The sequence below is a fragment of the Camelus ferus genome, chromosome 8 (assembly GCF_009834535.1).
Source record: "Camelus ferus isolate YT-003-E chromosome 8, BCGSAC_Cfer_1.0, whole genome shotgun sequence".
NCBI lineage: Eukaryota > Metazoa > Chordata > Mammalia > Artiodactyla > Camelidae > Camelus > Camelus ferus.
In genome coordinates, this window is record NC_045703.1 from 14,689,979 (window position 1) to 14,710,330 (window position 20,352).

General features: G+C 40.6%; 1 protein-coding gene across 1 annotated transcript in view; it reads left to right on the plus strand.

The window, feature by feature from the left end:
* CD109 (CD109 molecule) overlaps positions 1–20,352 on the plus strand; it is a 113,952-nt gene that overhangs the window by 45,871 nt on the left and 47,729 nt on the right. Inside the window, 10 exon segments of the mRNA XM_032484475.1 lie at positions 3,525–3,621; positions 3,891–4,029; positions 4,712–4,821; positions 6,988–7,218; positions 8,043–8,144; positions 8,232–8,294; positions 9,032–9,208; positions 11,851–12,003; positions 17,264–17,338; positions 17,867–17,927. Of these exon segments, the coding sequence (XP_032340366.1) occupies positions 3,525–3,621; positions 3,891–4,029; positions 4,712–4,821; positions 6,988–7,218; positions 8,043–8,144; positions 8,232–8,294; positions 9,032–9,208; positions 11,851–12,003; positions 17,264–17,338; positions 17,867–17,927 (1,208 nt within the window).

Here is a 20,352-nt window from a genome sequence, read left to right on the forward strand (position 1 = left end):
GCAACACCAAAGTTTGCTGATCACAAGTCACCATAACAGTTATAATAATGAAAAAGCTTGAAATATTGTAAGAATTACTGAAATGTATCAGAAAGACACAAATTGAGCAAATGCTGATAGACTTCCTCCTTGCAGGGTTGCCACAAATCTTCAACTGATTAAAAAACTCAAGTGTCCATGAAGTGCAATAAAGCAAAGCACAGTAGAATGAGGTCGACCTGTAGTCCATTCCCAATACTTCCTTCCTATCAAAGCTCCTTCTTTCAGACTTCAGTTGCGCAGGGATAACGTCCACAGTGGTGGCAAGGGAAGGTGATTCTGTCCCAGGGCAGCGAGATCTTGTGTGTGTATCTAGGTGAGTCACTCCTGACACCACACAGCTGAGGACTTTTCCCCCAGAGGCCTGTGGTTAAACATTCCTCCTCCACCCCAGCTTTCATGCGTTCTGAGCCTACCAGTAAGTTTCAGGAGGGTTTGGTTTTATTCAGATTGCAGATATAATTTACAACTTGACAACAGGTTCAGGAAATCTTTTCACTAGCAAGGTCTTTTATCAGTCTCTAGGAAGCTGCACAGACCTGTTCTGTAAACCCTGCGTCCTGGGGAAGATGGAGGTGATGCTGATGACAGTGGCCGTCATTGCCTTGTGTCTGTCTTAGACCGTCTAACCTCGCTTCAGGCTGATCCTTCCACTTGGGTCTTGGCTTCAGTCTCTTGTCCGAGAATCCTAGTCCCACATTCCCTCTCACCTGTGTCTCCACTGCTTCTGTTTGTTACTTTGGGGGTGGCTTCACTGTGGTTCAACATTTCTATCATTAAAGGAAGCAACCATCCCTTGACCTTCATGCCTCCTTCAGCCGCTGCCCTTTCTCCCCTCCTCCCAGAGTTGCAGCTGCATTTTCCACTTCTTCACATCTCTTCCATCTTTAGCCCCCTCCGTTCTGCCTTATCCCCTCACCATGCTGTTGAAACAAAACCGCTGTCCCCAGGACACAAAGACCTCCTTCTTGCCTAACCTTGGGGGGGCTTTCTTGGGCTTTTACAGCTTTTGCCCCCCTCTACAGCATCGGATATTGCTCTCCCACTTTCCTCCTGATTTTCCTCTTTTTACTTTAGTAACTCCTTTAAGACTCTTTGCCAGCAGCTCCTTTCTGTCCATATTGTAAATGTTCTTGTTCCTTAGAGCTCCATCTTTGGCTCTCTTCTCTTTTTCTTTTCTTTTCTTTTTTTAACATTTCTCAGAGTTTTCTTCTTTGTGGCTAGGGAATCTGCTACTGTTTATATAATTTGATGAAACCTAACTCCATATCACCAGCCCACATTTCTAGCTTGCCCATCGGATCCTCGTGTCTTGCTGCCCACTGGACATTGCCCATTGGACATCCCACAGAGACTTTAAATAGTCAACTTCCCCCAGACCTGGTTTTCTCTGCTTCCCTCTCTTGGTGGCCCGCACCATCATCTCTTTAGCCGCTCATGTCAGCTGTACTCACCCGACTCCCTCAACCCCTATAGAGCAAACCAACACCCAGTGCAGGCAAGCATCCGGTCCAGCTTTGTCTCCTTAATGTCTCTCAAGTCCATTCTCTTTTCTCCACTGCTGCTTCCTTGATTCAGGCCAATGTCAGCTTTCTCTCCTCGACTGCTGTTGTGGTTTCTTAAAAGTTCTTCCTGACTGCATTTTCACCCTATTCAATCTTTTCTCTGCTTTGCATCCAGGCTTGTTTCCTCTTTTTCTTCTTCTTTTCTCCTCCTCGTCCTCGACCCCACTCTTTCTTTTCTTCTTTGACTAAAAGGCCAATCTAATCTTATGGCTCTTTTGCATGAACATTTTCAGACCATTGCCCTGAGAGTGAAGTTCAGAACTTTCAGTATATCTTCCAGAATTCTTTTCTTATTTCATGTCTTTTGAAACATGTCCCGGAATAGCTTTGATTTGCTTTTTTAAAAGTTGTTGAGCTATTATTTTCTGAATGATTAGTTTATCCCCCGAATTTCCAGATTCTATTTAGGACCATGACTGTCAGTGTCCTTGTTTCTTGATTAGTGTAATCAGCTTGGGGCTTGGAAAGCAAAATCTGCTTCACATTTAATAAAAATTAAAAATATTTTTGCCTGAGAATACTTTAAATTTTGTATAGGTTTTCAAGCTCTCAAATACAGTATCATGTGATATAAGTTGAAATACAGTGTTCTGGTGTTTTAGTTTTGCATTTGTTTAATCTTTGACAAGATACAAGCACTGGTAGGTTTTGAGGACTCTTGAATGAATGAATGTGATGCTGACGTTGCTAACCAGGGTTTCTACTAACTTTACTGTTTTTACTTGGAAGGGTGGTATGTTTGAAGATAGATTGCCTTCTTCTCTTTAATTTGGAATGTGCTATATTTTACCATTAGGTTTTTGAGTTGAGTTCATCCAGATGCAGGGGAGGGGGGCTGTTTCTGTTTTCAACTAATGGATTCAGGAAGCAGGAGTTTACTGTCAGATTTATAGAGCACAAAGTAAAAAAGCTTCCACGTCTGGCTTAGCATTTCACAATAGAAATGGAAGGATCCCAGGAAATGCATTGAGAAAAGGCTTTCTGACAGTAAAATAGTCTGCCAAAGATTGTCTCTCCTTCACACAAAAAGACTGTCCCATCATGAGAAAGGATAAAGCTAATACCTAGAATGCAAAGCAGCAGAGCTGAGATTTGACTCAAGGAGTTAATGTTGGTGCGATGGATTTAAAAAGTTACTCTTCTTTTAAGTTTCTCTGCAAAAAGTGAATTTTTAGTAGCCATGAGCACAGTTGGTGCCCTGGCGTGTTTGGTCTAATAAACCCAGCTGGTTAATGTTGGAACATGCAGCAGTGGCCATGGTGAATGCAGTTTCAATGAACACTTACAACTTTCTGACTCATAGGCGTAGAAAACAAACTTGTGGTTACCGGAGGGGAAAGGGGGTGGGAAGGGATAAATTGGGAGTTTGCGATTTGCAGATATTAACTACTGTATATAAAACAGATAAACAGCAATGGCCTAATGTACAGCACAGGGAATGATATATATTCAATACCTTGTAATAACCTATAATGAAAAAGAATATGAAAAGAAATATTTATGTGAATAAGTGAATCATTATGCTGTACACTAGAAATTAATGCAACATTGCAAATCAACTACACTTCAATTGAAAAAACATTCAAAAGCTTCAGAGTCTCCTGGGCATGCAGTTAATGGGCCAATCCAGTTATCTAGGAAGGAAAGATTTTCATAATCTTTTAAAAATCTTTTGACAAGAAACTGTCACTTCCAGTTATGACCAGATTTCCTCTGGGCTCTGTAGAGGCTGGGTCAAGCGTGGGTTATGAATTGTTTTGAGGTATTGCAGTTGAGAGTCTTCCCATTTTGGAGACTTAATTTCAAGGATTACCATTTATTAAGGACATTCCTGACTATGCTTTCAGTTTAAAAAATGTGTAGTAAGAGTGTGTTTTTGATATAATTCTTTCATGTTAAGCCCCATTTGTTATTTTCCAGGTATACGTATGGGAAGCCAGTGAAAGGAGATGTCACACTTACATTTTTACCTTTATCCTTTTGGGGTGTGAAAAAAAATATTACAAAAACATTTAAGGTAAGTCAAGAATGTCTTGCAACTTGTAATCGGGAAAAACTGTAAGTATACTTTTTCTAGAAAAAAAAGATTTGGTACTGAATTAAGGAAAGTTGAGTGTAAGAAGCTCAAGATCTTGCTAGCATCAGGCAAGTGAGAATGTACCCATTTGTTAAAATAATGAAAATGGAAACAGAGCCATTGTATCATTGTGACTTAGGTTGAGTTTTATCTCTCAGATCTGAATTGCTAAAGTGAAGAATGCAATTGAAATTTTTTTAACCAACCAGATAAATGGCTCTGCAAACTTCTCTTTCAATGAAGAAGAGATGAAAACGGTCATGGATTTTTTGGATGAGCCTCTTGAACACGTGTATCCGTCTCCTGGGCCAGTAGAAGTTTTAGCCACGGTGACAGAATCACTCACAGGTCTGCAGACGTGGAAAAGTGCAGGTAGAGACAATTGTGTGCTGCTGCTCCATCATCTTCCCCATGGTAGCTGGCACGTTCCTGTGAGGCCGTCGCTGCCTAAGGATGCTGTTTAATGCTGATGTTGCCATGACTATTAGTCTAACTTGCAGAATGTGTTCATAATGAAGGGAGACTTTACTTTCTTTGGAATTCTGTACTTCAGCCATGTGTGATAGGTATTCATAAGCTTTTTTTTTCCAACCTGAAAACCACATGGAAAGGGTACATTTTCAGCTGACTAACCGTCCTCTTTGCCTTTTTTATATAACATCTTCTGAAATCTCACTAGTTCCTAGGCAATTTTCTCTTTTAGTAATAAAATAAAGGCTAATTCCTTGGATCTTCCAGTTGCTATTTTAATAGGTTTCACCAGTCCCTGAAAGAGTGAAAGGACGATTGTGTCAGTGGCCTGAATGTGTGGGGCACGTGTCATTGATGGGGGGGTCAGTAGTGGTGCTCAGAAGGGACCCACAGAGGACAGAATAGACCTGATGGTCCTCTTACTGCCCAAGCCAGAGAGGCTCTTGTGTCTTGAGATCCTAACCAGTTTGGGAAGTAGTGCTGATGGGGAGGTTTGGTGGATAGGAGCTGTTGGTAAAGTATTACTTTTACTTTCTAAAAGGTGCAATTTCCCAAACAGGTATCTCAAGAAATGCAAGCTCCAATGTATTTTTCAAACAACATGATTACATCATTGAATTTTTTGATTATGCTACGATCTTGAAGCCATCTCTCAACTTCACGGCCACTGTGAGTTGGCGTATTTCTTAATGTTCTAAAGCAGTAAGTTTAGTTTAGTGAAACAGAATGGGAAATGGTATTTTCAGTGCTTTTCAAAAAGTTTATGCCCGAAGTAGATAACTTTCCCGCTTTAGATACATGAGGCATGTGGAATTGTTTCCAAATGACCCTTATCTACTTTGTCCAAAAAGTATTTTCCAAAAAAATTTTCCTCAGAATATATTTAATAAGCAGTTGAAGTTAGATTCGGATTACAACTGTGAAGTTTTGTAAAAGAATTAGAAGCTAGTCAAAAATTTTTAATTTCAATTTGACTTTTATAATGACTAATTTTACTTCTAGCAAAGGTGTAGCATTAAAAATTATCAGCACATCTACTCACTTATTGAGAGAATATTGAATTACCATTTATTACCCACGTGAATTCTGACTGTGAGCAGGGCGTGCTGCTGGGAGGGGCTCTGAGACCTAATAGATACCCAAGTGTGACTCAGGGCAGGAAAAGAGCCACGTCATGAGTACATTTCTATAGGGATTTAAAACAGGTGCCGCCTTTTCCTGCAAAGGGCTAGATGTAAGTATTTTTAGCTCTGTGGCCATTGGTCTAGGTCCCCACTGTGCAGCTCTGACACTGTTGGGTGAAGCAGCCCCTGCAGCTTGGTAGCCAAGTCAGGGTGACTGCTTCTCCATAAACCTTCTTCACAAAGAGGCTGGATTTGGCCTCCTTGCCTGGCATAGCTTGCTGACCCCTGGTTTAAAGAAAGGAGGGATCACTGCTTATTGAATAGATGGAGAGAACATTTATAGTTTCCGTGTTGGTGTATCTGTGGAGATTTGGGGACAGGGATGCGCTCAGAGAGGGCATGCAAGCTGTGTTCTCCTTTCCTCATACCTTGTTTGCCCTGAGCATCTCTTCCCTTTGGCTCAATATCCTTTTATAATAAACCAGTGATATAGTCAGGGGGGAAGAATGTTTTAGAGAGCTCTTGATTTTAATAATCTTATAATTTAGACAGTTGGGAAAGGTAAGTTAAAAAAAAAACAAAAACAACTTGAGGTTGCAAATGGTAATTTCCAAATGAATAGAGGGAAACAATGAGAGTTCAGGGAGGGAGGGCTGGCTTTGGGATGGGGTGGGGGTCATTCAGGGAAGCTTTCTGGAAGGGGAAGGTTTAGGCTATTTGTGAAAAGATCAGTCGTATTTTCAGCGTTGGGATGTGTGAGTTGGAGGTGGGGAACCAGATGAGCTGAGACAGAGGTGAGCACTTCGGTTGGCGAGTTCAGGGTGCATACAGGTGACAGCGACTGGGCCAGGGCAGTGGCAGCAGAGAGCTGGTGTTTCCTGTCCAGGAGGGGTCAGAGGGAAGACAGGAGGTGGAGCTCGGGGAGTTTGCCAAGAGTCCTCAGGGTCTCTCCTGTTGTTTAGCTTTATGCTGTAGGCAGTGAAGAGCCTAGAGCCTTAATGAACGTGGGAGGGGTGGTTCAAAAGCAGTGTCATGGTGGGGGGACTGGGGGATCTGTGTCCTGGAGGATGGCAGCAGCCTGGGCATGAGGCAGCGAGGAGCCTCCTGGTGAAGGAAGTCGGGGGAGAAGATGTCAGAGACCTACAAGACTTGGTGCTCATTGGGTGTGAAAAGTGGGAAGAGGGAGGGGAAATTCAGAGATGGTAAGTTTGGCCGAATTGTGGTATGAGCGAAGATAGGCAGGGCAAGATGGTTTTTCAGTTTTAGATGTATTGAATTTGAGATGTCAGGGATATACTAGCAGAAGTTTCCTGCAGCTGATTGGAGGTGTGGAGTGTCAACTCCAGAGCCAGGTCAGGAGTGCTGAGACCTTTGGGGATAACTGATAATGAAGCTTGACAATTTCTCACATTTAGGGAGAGGAAAGGGGAACCAGAAAGTCATTGCGAGGATGTAGACAGAGGGGTATAAGTGAAGGAGTTTATTGTGGAGCCATGGAAGACAAAAGAAGCCATAATATCAAGAAGCGAGTGGTCAGTGGAGTTGAATGCCGCCTTAGAGAGACCACTTAATCTGGAAGTTAGGGTGCAACCAACGATTTTTGAGAGTTCAGTTTCATGAGAACAGCACAGATGGGGACTGGATTCAAAGAAACTTCCATTCTTTGCTTCTATTGTTCATCTGATTTTAAAATGTTTCCTTTTGACCTTAGGTGAAGGTAACCCGTTCTGATGGCCATCAACTGACTCCTGAAGAAAGAAGCAATCATGTAGTCATAACGGTGACACAGAGAAACTATACTGAGAAACTGTACTGGAGCAGATGGGACAGGACAGATCAGGAAGTAGGGACTGTCCAGGTCACAAATCATACTGTCCCGCAAAATGGAATCTTCAAGATTGAATTCCGAATCCTGGACGATTGCAGTGAGCTGCAATTGAAGGTGCCGTCCGTTTTCCATCATTACGTTACTGCAACAGCAGCATTCAAATTGTCGTCTTGTGCTAGGCACTCGGTCTGTTGGGAGGTCAAAGTGCACAGGAAGTGGACACATAGTTTTATTGGAAAGAATGGGGGAAATGGTTAAAAGTGATTTAATGACAGTGGCTGAGAGTGAGACCGAAGGCTTCCTTGTAAATTCATTTTGAAGAGCACAGTAAAAGAGAGATCTGAAGACAGGGTGGAGAAGCTCCCCAGACTCCCAGTGTAGGTGATTTTCAATCATGTGAAATTGTATTTTGGCAGAAGCTGAAATGAAAAGGGAAAATATTTTTTAGCGCTTGTACTCCTATGCTGGTCTGAGACTCCCCAGCCATTTCTCCTACTTTTCTGGTGGTCACTCGGCCCTGCCACAGCTGTGGCTTTGAGTTTTACTCTCACCAGTGGAGGACCGAGTGAGCCAGTGTGACTTCCTGCTTGTAGATGAGCTCTGTGTTTTGGGGAGAGGGAAGGATTCCTTTTTCATCTTGCCCTCTCTCCTCAGAGTGTGTTTCCTGGTACTAAGCCTTTGTTTCTGAAATAAGTTAGGACTGTGTTTTTTGCCTTTTACTTGATGGCGATGAAGACCATCTTAGACAGTTTACATCTCTCACTTTGTTTATAGTGTAAGCTGTAAAATGATGACGAGCCAATGTCTGGGGAATGTGTTTGTCTTGCATGAAAGAAGAGTGAAAGTGAATTTGCCTTTCCATGATTGTTTAGCAGGTAACATTTTCTCCAAGGGTTTGTAAAGATGAAAGTTTATGGCTCCCCTGTCTTTTGTTCTAGGCCTCTTTTCTGGATAGTGTGGATAGCATCGCAGTTCACGGCATGTTTAAGTCTCCTAGTAAAACATACATCCAGCTAAAAACAAGAGATGAGAATATAAAGGTAATGCTTACAGTTTCTTGATAATGACAATGTAATTGGACCATCTTGCCATTGATGTGTGCGTATTAATTAAATGCTTTTTTCTAGGTGGGATCACCTTTTGAGTTGGTGGTTAGTGGCAACAAGCAATTGAAGGAGTTAAGCTACATGGTAATCTCTTATAGAATCTAAATCTATGATCCATTACAGGACCTTCTTAAATAATGTCTACCTTATATCTAAACTAAACTCACTGCTTTTTAAAATTCAGCCTCACACCTTGTTAGCCTCTCTTTTTTATATTGAAATCAAACTATGTTTTTTGCTTTCTTCACCTACGTTTGCATTTCCAATTTAAGATGGATAATGAAATCTTGCATTATGTGTAAAATTTAAATTTCTGTGAGATAAGACACACACATTCATTGTGGAAAACTATAAAATAGAAGAAAAACAGAGGGGAGGGTATAGCTCAAGTGGTAGAGGGCATTCTTACCATGCACAAGGTCCTGGGTTCAATCCCCAGCACTTCCTCTAAAAATAAATAAATAAATCTAATTACCTCCTCCCCCAAATAATAATTAAAACAATTTTAAAAAAAGAAAAACAAAAATAAAATAAAAATTACTACTCTCCCAATGGTGCTCTCCATTCCTTCCACTTAGATTCTCGACTGTCAAGCTGCTGTTGCCTCAATTATTTTTATTGTTCTATTTTATCCTTTTGTAATTACCAACTTATACTCTCTGTGTTGATCAGGGAGGGTTTTTTTTTTTTGCATTCAAAAAGTTTTGAAGTAGGTTGAAGTCAAGGATTTGTGTATATGCTCAAAATTATGATCAGTCAGCTGCCCTTGAGATTGTCACTCGCTTTAGCATAAAATGAGACTCATCTACTGTTCTTTTCAGGTGGTGTCCAGGGGACAGTTGGTGGCTGTAGGCAAGCAAAATTCAACAACCTTCTCCTTAACACCAGAAAATTCTTGGGCTCCAAAAGCCTGCATCATTGTGTATTACATTGAAGATGATGGGGAAATTATAAATGATGTTCTCAGAATTCCTGTTCAGCTTGTTTTTAAAAATAAGGTAAGATTTGTGGTAATGATGTTTAAAAGAAAACTTGCTATTAGTGAAATCTGAGAAATGTAATCCTTCTTTAGAAAAGTACCATTAAACTAAATTTTTAGAAATTTATATTCATTTCTAGAATTATGGATAAACCTCTTCATATTTAATTATTATATATACCTTCTTCACATATGGAATTATTGGACACTGTGAGTCTTTGTAAGCTATGATTCTTGGCTTTAGACTTAAATGCAAATCCATGGAGCTCTTTCAGGATTTCCCAAACGGTGGTGTCAGTGTTGTGTTGCATGGAACTCCAGTGGCAATCTGGAATCTGTGTGGTGTTGACACCGGTGTGGGAGTGAAGTGAAGGAGGGAGTGAGGCCGTCTGCAGTGAGGTGTGGAAGCAGAGCTGGGCTTCATTTATTCATTTCATAGCCTGGAAACTAACCCAGGACAAATTTACAGTGAGCCTGACTACTTTGCATGTGGAGATCCGTGTGGAATTTGGTCTCCAAACGCAGCAGGGATTTTTATAACCTAAGGTGTATAGCTTGTGTAGGAAACCCCTTTAGGCCCCAGCTCTGAGAAGCCACCATTGCAAGACTGACACGTGGAGGTGAATGATCTCATTCATATTGAACTGAGCCATCGTTCTCACTAAAAGCTGCTGCCTTCTCAGGAGCTCTGAAGCAAAATAATCATTATTTTAAGGTAGTGATTGCAGAATGTATTTCTTTTGATAGCATTTTTCCCCTTAATTCATTAAAATTTTGAGACGTAGCAGTCACCATCCATGCCTTCTTTTGTTGAGAACTGTCACCTCTAACTTTGACTGTCAAAATATAATACAAATTTTCTGTCTTATGAAAATAATTTTGTAAAAGACAATGCTATACTCTGTTAGTTTCAGAGCACTATTTTTGACTTCTAGTGACTCCATTAATCCCCTGATAAAGGTGAATTTTAAAGTAGGAGTAAGGCTTAAATACGGAGTAGGGAGGCACAGATCTCTGAACATGAGTCCCAGTTCTAAAAAAAAGTTGCAGTGTAAAAAGGTCTTCTGCTTTGAGGAAGCAGAGTGTGTAAATAACATACTTCCAAGGAATATCTTAGGTCTGAGGGATGAGAAATTAGTTTCAGTTGTGTTTGCAAAGATAATTCTTCCTCTGATTTTTATATGATCATGTTTACCCTGTTTTACTCCCAAAGGAATTATGTATTTGGAAATAAAATAGGTTTAAGCACGAGAAAATTAGTTAATCTTTGTGGATGTTCAATAATGACTGGGATCAGTGAGTGAAATGTGGAAGGGGCATGGGATGTAAGTTTAGAAGTCACCCACACAGAAGTGCAGGTTGGAGCCATGGGGTCCCTGAAGTGCAGAGTAAAGAGTGAGAAGTTCAAGGTTTGACTGTGATGCTCCCCCTGCCTGCTCCACCCTTGTTTGAGGTGTAAGCGGAGAAAAGTAAACCAGGGGTACAGTGGCTCAAGAGGCATATCAAAGAAAAATGACATCGGACAAGTTCAACAGGCATGGGAAGACTTTATTCAAGACAGTTGCAGCAGAGGAGCAAGACTGAACTCAACTCCACTGAAACTGAAGGCAGGAGGAAAAGAACTGGAGGACACTGGGGCCGAGCTGTCAGTGTGATCAGACTATGTGTTTCCCAGCTGGCATTTGTCCATTATGCTCGTCTGGGCCCCTAAAGCCTGGGAGATCCATCAGGGTTCTTTCTGGATGATCACACTTCAAAAGGATGGCTCCCAGGTCCTTGAGAATGACATGACTGCTTGTCAAACTGGCAGGAGGCTGGGTAAAGATTTACATCTCAAAGGGCAGAGAAAAAATTTACAACTGCAGGCTTTCTACTCGGGGACTTAGCCACAGGAAGAAGCTAAAGTTCAGGTAAGCTGAGGGGAACATTTAAAACCATCTTGGTCAGGTTGTAAGGTCACTGGGGCAGTGGAATGTTGAAACTGAGCTGGACAAGATGAACGTTCCTAATAGGAAGGGGCCTCATGACATAGCCATTCAGTTCAGCTGTGACGAGAGGATTGGCGCTCTTTAAGAAGCAGGAGGACCTTAGCACTGTGCTTTGCTGAGTGTCATGACAGAAGCAGCCTTGGAGACAGAGCACGGGGCCTGCCTGGGGTCTGGTCTGAATGTCTCCTCCCTTGGGAAGACCCCCCACCCCAGCCCAGGCAGTTCTGTGAGTCCCCAGGGCGCTCACCTGCATGCACTCACTTCCGAGTCCAGGTGGCCAACGTGCAGACGTCTGCAGTGTCTTTTGTCCTCCCTGTCCCCTCTCCTGGATATTGGCCCTCCCCAGCTAAGCCAGATGCTATCTTCTCTTCAGCACTGGCTGCAGGCGGGGTGAGAGATGGAAAAAGGGAAGAAAGGTAGAGAAGGGAAGGAAAATTCTGATTTTTGCCACCGTGAGAGGTTCTTTGACTTGCAAACACTGTGGGAGCAAAGTTTCTTTTTACTCCTTTCCCTAGAGAAGGCTTATGTATGGCTTTAGAATGGTCCCCAAGCCAAGGCAAATGTAGAATCTTCGCTAGATTTTGTCATTGATCTGCTATGGATAAGATATGTAAGAAATGTGTTAAAAAAAAGAAAAGTACAATATGTCAATCCTGTTTTCTCCCTTTCTCAGATACAGCTGTTTTGGAGTAAAGCTAATGCTGAACCGTCTGAGAAAGTCTCTCTGCGGATCTCTGTGACACAGCCAGGCTCAGCAGTCGGGATTGTAGCTGTCGACAAAAGTGTGAATCTGCTGAATGTCTCAAATGATATCACAATGGAAAATGTGAGTTCAGCTGTTTTTGTCATTACAAAAACACACGTTAAAAGAGAAAAAAAAAAACTTTATTGCTTTACCATAGTATCTAAAGTAAATTTCACGAGATCCTTTTGAAGTATAAGTCAGTAGCCAGAGAAGCTTTGGGATGAAAAGGATCTGCGTTCCAGTTGTTATGGAGACAAAAGGCTGTTGTGGGCAGGTGTGTTTACTGTCCTCCATGCGAAATGCCACCTCGAGTTTTCCCTCATCTTCATACTGTATTTTAACTGAAAACTCTTGAGAAAGTACTAGGAAATAAACCTGCGCAATTCTGAATGACACTGAAGAGAGCTCTGAGTAGTTTTGAGGTACTTCCTATTTTGGTTGTACAGAATGGTTGTAATTACAGTCCCTGTTGAATCAGGAATTTGCTGTATGTTGAGGGAGTGAAATCACGTTCGTCTGCAGAAAACGTACAAACGAGAAACATGTGAACATCTAGTGTCACGTTAGCTGATCCCCACTCACTAGTCATTTCATTTTTAGTTGTGAGTCCTTGATAAAGCCACGTAGCCATTGTCCGTTGAAACCTATGGTCACTGATTGATTAAGCACAGTGATTAACAACATGTCAGGAAGAGAAATGTATTTGTTTAGGCTAATTTGGTCATCCTGTTGTAAAATTAATTATACATATTTCTTCAGTCTATCCAGTTAATTTTTCTTAGCCCTCCACCTTTTTTTTTAAACTCCTTAAAAACCATTTGGTCACTTTTTTTCTCTCGACTTCACTTAAGAGAAATGAATTCACATTATTCTAAAAAGTCTGTGGCATTTTGCATTTGATTTAGCTGAATATAGTATCTCTCATTTTACAACTTGCTGAATACAGTGTCTCTCGTTTTACAACATTTTACAAATATCTTAATAAATAATATTATTTTACCTTCTCTCTCTCTATATGTGTACACACAAACACACAGACGTGCTCTCTCTGTGTCTCTATCTTCATATCTCACTATACATTTATGTTGAATTTTGTCAGATACTAAGATTGCTATTCCAGCTTTCTTTTGATTCACACTTGACTGATATATTTTTCCATCTTTTTATTTTCAACCTTTTGTAAGTTTTTGTTTTAAGTATACCTTGTAGATAGCATATTATTTTATTTTGCTTTTTAAAAATCGAATCTGATGGTCAGTATCCTTTAATAAGCTTATTTAACCCATTTACAAGTATAGTAATTCTTGTTGTAATTAGGACTTATTTCTGCTTTTTTATTTCATATTTATACATTTAGACTATTCCCTTTTTATTTCTTTTTAGTCTTCTTCTTTCCGTGGTTTGGAAGTTATACATTCTATTTTTATTCCCATTATAGATGCCCTGAACTCATGAACTGTGCACATATTTATTTATCTATGTTGATTTCTTAAGGTTACCAGCATGTGTGTCTTCATCTGGCAAGACAAATGATTTAGTGTGATTTCATATTCTTGTCTCTCCCCATCTCCACCTCCTTCCCCAGCCCTGGCCACATCATGTTGCTCTTGTGCAGAACTCTAGTTCTGTGTCACGGTGGCTTGCCCTTTCAATCTGGGCCCTCCTTTTATTTTTTAATTCTAGAAATTTACATCCATTCTTTCCTCCTATATTTTCTCTTCTCTATTTTGACTTCTCTCGCTTTCTGGGGCTCTTGTTATTCAGAGTTTGGCACTTTTACTTCCTTTTTCCATATCTCTTACCTTTTTGTTTTATGTTTTTTTAATCTCTTTTTGAATTTCTTTGGGAGAGTTCCTCAGCTGACTGTTTCCGCTCACTGATCAGTCACCGTCTCTGTCTGTCTTACTTTGGTAGATGTCCTACTTTTATGCCAGCTATTATATTTTTAGTACCTGTCATTTTCACTTGGTAATTATCTTTTGTTGTTTCATATTGCTAATATTTTCCTATCTTATGTATATTTACTAGGTTTATTTTAAATTCTTGAGTGGCCTTCAGTATTTTGCTTCACATGCTGTGTGTTGTCCAGTTGAATGTCTTTTATGGAAATTACACTCTTTGGATGTCTAGTTAATTGGCAGCTACTCTGATAATGTCTGTTGGGGAAGGCTGGACACCAGGCTTCAGTCTGTATCAGTCTTGTGCGTTTAAAGAGAGAGGAGGGGGTGGAGCTTCAGGGGTAAGAGAACTACTCTTGCGCCTCCCTGTGTGCTGCACTCAGTGGTTCCCTTTTAAACTCTTAGGGAAAAGCAGCCCAGGAGGAGGCAGTCTCCTGAGGTGACGACCCAGCAGCCCTGAGGCGTTGGTGGAGGAGAGGGGAGAGAGAGAATGCCTCAGGGCTAGGGACACGTCTGCCTGTTCCTTTGATTTCTCACACCAGAGGGGCAGAGCTGCTGACCTGGAATTACCCTGGCTGCACCGCCTGCCTGCTGCTGGCTGGTGTTGGCTGTGAAATTGCAAGAAGTGATTGTCCTGGGGCCGACCCCTGAAGAGAAGCAGGAGCAGAATTTAAAAATCTTCCTTCAGCCTGGCATCTGACTGCTGCCTCTGGCGGCCGCCTGCCACCCCCTTCCTCCAACACCCCACTTCAAGATACCCTTCCCTCTTCCTGGGGTCCTCTCGTTCTGCTCCTCCGGGTTTCTTGCTTTCTTTTATTGTTTCTCCAGAGTTGGCTCTCCAGCAGAAAGTCAGAAGCCTATTAGACCATTCTGGCTGCTTCTTTAATTTGTATGTGCTGCCCAGGGCCTCTTGAGTCCCTTGGAATCATTTAAGTGTCCTCGATCTTCCATGACAAATGGTCAGAGCCCGGCCTTCTCCTGCCGCCGCTTTGGCAGTGCCTGTTTACTGAGCCAGTGAGGAAAGGAGGACTTGATTTGGAGGAGATGCTTCTTCCTCGACAGTCCTGTTACTTCACTCCTGAGTGTCAGCAGAGGCCCTCGGGCACCCGCGGGTGCTCTGTGGCAGAGCTGGAGTCCCAGAGCTGAAACCATCCCCTCCGGCACACCTGGCGCTGGCTCTGTTGTCTGCAGTCAGGCTATAACTGCATTTGCTGGCTTGTTGAGATATTATGACCTTTTCTGTTTTCTGTTGTTTTCTTCTTGGTGCCTGTTCTGGCACCGTGTTTTCTTACTGTGGATGTAGGAGTGGTTATTGTTAGCATAGCAGAACCAGTGGTTTGGGTGTTTAATTTTAAACTTGGTGAGTTTTTTAAACTTTGAATCCTTCATGATTTTTATTCTGCCATTTTCTTGATTTGTTTGTTACGCTGCTAATGTAAATCAGGGAACCATATCAAAATAGTTACACCAAAGGGTATAATATCTTAACATGTTCATCACAACAGACATATATAACATAAGATTTTCCATTTTAACCATTTTTAAAAATGCAATTCAGTGGCATTAATGACCATTCATAATGTTGTACAACCGTCATGACTGTGTATTTCCAGAACTTTTCATCACTCTAAACAGAGACTCAGTGACCAGGAAGCACTAACTCCCAATTCCCCCACTTCCCTTAGCAACCCTGGTCACTGCTAATCTACGTCTGTGCTGGTGAATGTGCCTATTCTAGACAACTCCTGTAAGCGAAATCATACAGTATTTGTCCTTTTGTGACTGCCTGATTTCACTTAGTATAATATTTTCAGGATTCATCTGTGTTGTAGCATATTTCAGAACTTTCTTTCTTTTTATGGCTGAATAATATTCCATTGTGTAAATAGGCCACATTTTGTTTGTTCTTCTCGTGATGGACACCGAGGTTGTTGCTGTCCTTTGGCTCTTGTGACTAATGCTGCAGGGCTCGTTGATGTACAAATACCTCCTTGAGTCCCTGTTTTCAGTTCCTTTGGAGTGGAATTGCTGAGTCATATTCTAATTCTGTGTTTGGGCCCATTTTATTCACTCTTTTAGCCTGTTTTACTCACTCTAGCTAGTAGTGAGTACTGTTCTTTAAAAACCAGCATTGTTTGCTAGAGACACTGTGGAGAAAAGGGAACCCTCCTACACTGTTGGTGGGAATGTAGTTTGGTGCAGCCATTATGGAAAACATTATGGGGATTCCTCAAAAAACTGAAAATAGACTTACCCAAAGACCCAGCAATCCCACTCCTGGGCTTATACCCAGAGAGAACTCTGGTTTGAAGACACCTGCACCCCAGTGTTCATAGCAACACTATTTACAACAGCCAAGATATGGAAACAACCTAAATGTCCATTGACAGATGACTGGATAAAGTTATGGTATATATATGGAGAGAGAGAGAAATACTACTCAACTATAAAAAAAGAATAAAATAATGCCATTTGCAGCAACATGGATGGACCTGGAGATTCTAAGTGAAATAAGCCAAAAAGAGAAAGAAAAATACCATATGATATCACTTATATGTAGAATCTAAAAAAAAAAGGCACAAATGAACTTATTTACAAAACAGAGACAGACTTACAGACATAGAAAACAAACTTAGTTATGGGGGAAAATGGAGGTGGGGAGAGTTAATTTGGGAACTCGGGGTTTATAGATACTAAACTACTGTGTATAAAACAGATGAACAACAAGGTCCTACTGCATAGCACAAGGACTGTATTCAATACTTTGTAATGACTTGTAATGAAAAAGCATGTGAAAAGGAATATATTTAAGTGTATAAAAATGAGTCACTATGCTGTATATAGAAATTAGCACAACATTGCAAATCAACTATACATCCGTTAAAAAAAGAAAGTTGAATAAAATTGCATTGCTAATGTGACACATGCAAATATCTCATTATTGAAAAGCTATCTCATTGATGTAATTTGCACCACTCTGATTATCAGAGGTAAAATTTTTTCTTATTAACAATATGCATTTCCTCTTTTGTGAATTTTCTTTATGTGTTATTTTAAAGAATTTAGTTAACTGATATTTGTCAGAATTTTTATTAACCATCAAGTTTAATCCATTTATCTTTTCCCAAAGTATGAGTCATTTTTAATGCTGATCTCTACCTGTTGGTCTCGCCAGATAGTGACATATAAGTTTTCCCCTGGGCAAAACTCAACCTCACACTACTTAGGAACTCTGGATTACTGAACAGAATAAAATAAAGCTTAAATAAGTGTAATTTTGGCTGATTGAATTATAAACATGGCATTATTCCTCCATTTGTTTTATTTTCAAATTTGGTAAGCATGTGGGCTGTCTCTTATCTAAGTTACGTATAAGAAATGTTGCAGAAACAGAACACATTTATATGAGTCCATTCATTCCATGTATTTTATCTTCTCCTTAGGTGGTCCATGAATTGGAACTTTATAACACAGGATACTATTTAGGGATGTTTATGAATTCTTTTGCAGTCTTTCAGGTAGGTTTAGTTTGCTATATCACTTAAAAAGATACTAATATATTTTACTTTTGCCAACACTTTCAGAATTAATGATTTCAATTATGGTATGTTAACTCTTTATTACATATATTGCTGAAGTGCAGTGTGTTATGTAAGTGTAATTTGAGGTGGAAAGATAATCACCCTTCTGGTTTTAAAAGCAAATGAAAAATTCACTGTTAGAGAAATAATGGAATTGTCATTGAATGAATAATTTCTTTTTTTAATATCACTTTTGTTGACTTTGAAATGGCTGTTTCTGCTTGTGAGAGAGAGAATGTGTGTGTGTGTGTGTGTGTGTGTATGTGTCTGGGTATGAGAGAATGTATGCTCATGTATGTGCCTAAACTCTCAAAACTGAGCAGTAGTTAAAAAAAAAAGGGAAATACTTTCACATTTTGCACAAAAACAAGTGAACAAGAGTGAGTTAAGAGTATGGGTGACTATGATAATTTAGAGAACATTTAAACTTATATTTTAAAAGAAAATTAAAATTGTTCTTTCTAGGAGTGTGGCCTCTGGGTATTGACAGATGCAAACCTTGTGAAGGATGACATTGATGGTGTTTGTAAGTAAAACCTGGCAATGTGATTTAAAGTGTTTAAGTCTTTCATCTCAGGTATTAAAGTTACTTATGCAGGTCTGAGTACCTCCTGGTTGAACACGGATGCTGTGATTGTCACTTTCTGTTCTCTGATCCTACAGTCTGTGGAGTTTACTGCACTTGGAAGTACATCCGGGCCATGATGTGGAGTGTTTTTGGCTCCTGTCTAGATCTTTGTAATGAATGCTTTCCATGTGCTCTCTGTTACTTCTTGACGTGGTTTTATTTTTGGACCTATTGGAAGATCCTTTGCCTCCAATTTGTATTGCAAACTGTGCTGTTACTTTGGAATAAGACATCACACACTGAGTTCTTCCTGGGCGGGGTCACATTTGTACATCCTAGTTCCCTGGACTGGTAAGTGGAGATGACCACCTGGCTAACAATAGTGAGAGTGCTTTTAGGAAGAAGTCATGCAAAGTTTTGACTGAAGGAAATGTATCAATGAGAATGGTTAATTCTAGAAGTTGTTCTCTTTTCTTTTAGGTAAAATTATATGAATGTCATCTTGAAAGGCTCTAGAACTCTTCTAGTTTCTATCCATGAATTCCCTGATTCCGTCAGGTGTTCCCAGTTACTCCACACTGAGCCCCAGGCTCTCCAGCTTTAGGTTGGTTCTTGCCACCACTGGACAGTTGAGTGTCTGTCCTGAAATTAAAAGAACAATTTTATAAAGACTTTGTGAAGTCATGCGTATATTAAAAGACACGTGGCCCATTTATCTGTCCTCGTGTAATCATCTCTCCTAGACAGCCTTCCCACAGGCTTTTCCATTCTCTCTCTGTCAGGTTCAGCCTTTACTCACCTTGGTTCGTGTTTACTTCCCGAATCCTGATGCCCACAGCAATACTCATTCTATTCGTAGTAATATTTTTGTATCCTTTACCTTTTCTGAGAACCTTCTTCTACATTCCACTGTGGCAGAAGCTTGATACTACTCTGTGTCATGTTCCTAGAAACCTTCTCAAGTCACTGCCATGAATGTTTCTGCCTGTCTGCTGGTTCAGGGTCAGTAGGATACATAGCGTTCAGTATTTTCTTGGTGACTTCAAGATCATTGTCCAACAACCCCCGGTTAAGAGGCCCTTATCACTTAACTTTCAAACATTTCAGTTACAAATCCTTTGATCAACATTCAGGTCACCCACTTTCCCTTTCCCTCTTCCTACATCGATGACTCTCACAAAAGATTCAAAGTCTTCCTCTTGTCCTCCTGGGGGATTTGAATGTACATGTGGTTGGCCCATCTAATGTGCAGTATCCTGTGATCACCACTGTGGCAACACTGGGCACCCAGGGTCATGTTATCACCTGAGCACTACTGTACCGCTGACGTCTCAAATGCCTGTCCTCCCACCCTGTTTACGCCCTCACTCCTTCAAGTCTATTAAATGTGTCTTTGGTCTTACTAGAGAGCAGATATCCTCTTTGGTCTTGCCATCTGGTTATTCTGGGTCCTTGGCTCCTTCTGCCCCTATTTTCCTCCAGTACCTGAAGCACATGGTCAGTGAAGCTGGTAGAATTCTTCCCTAGTCCCTTGTCCTTCTATGACATCTTCCCCATGAAACCCAAGGTGGACCATCTTGACTCTTTATCTTACCCCTGTGTCTGCACCCTGATGCCCCGCAAATACCTTAAATTTGATAAATCACAAACCAAGTATAGGATCTTCTTTCTCCTTAAAGCCTTACTCTCCCCTAATATGATTTGATGGACAGGACGTAGGAACCCTGGAGTTGATGTGATTTCATATCTCTGTTACTGAAACCATCTACCCAGATGTCCAAATCAGAAACCCAGAATTCATCCTTAATCCTTTCCTCTCTCTCTCTGTCAAATGTGAAACAGCATAGTGGCTAAGAAAAGTATTTGCCAATTGTACTTCAAAAACAAATGAACAAACTAATGGAAAAAGGGATCAGATTTGTTGTTACCAGAGGTGGGGTGTGGGGGTGGGGGAGAGGGGATTGGATGAAAGTGGTCAAAATGTCAAACTTCTAGTTATGAGGCAAATGGGTACTAGGGGTGTAATGTGCAAGCTGCTGAATATAATCATGTATGTTATATGTGAAATTTGTTAAGAGAATAAATCCTCAGAGATCTCATTACAAGGAAAAATATATTTCTTTCTTTTTCTTTCATTATGTATCTATACAAGATGATGGAAACTCACTAAACTTATTGTGGTCATCATTTCATGATGTAAATCAAATCACTGTGCTGTACACCTTGAACTTACACAGGGCTGTATGTCAACTATATCTCAATAAAACTGGAAGAAAAACATATTAAAAAAGGAATTTGCAAATACTTCTAGCTTTGAATTCTGGTTTTACGACCCTGAGAAAAATCCATTAAGCTCTCTAAGCCTCAGGTATCCCCCTGAAGT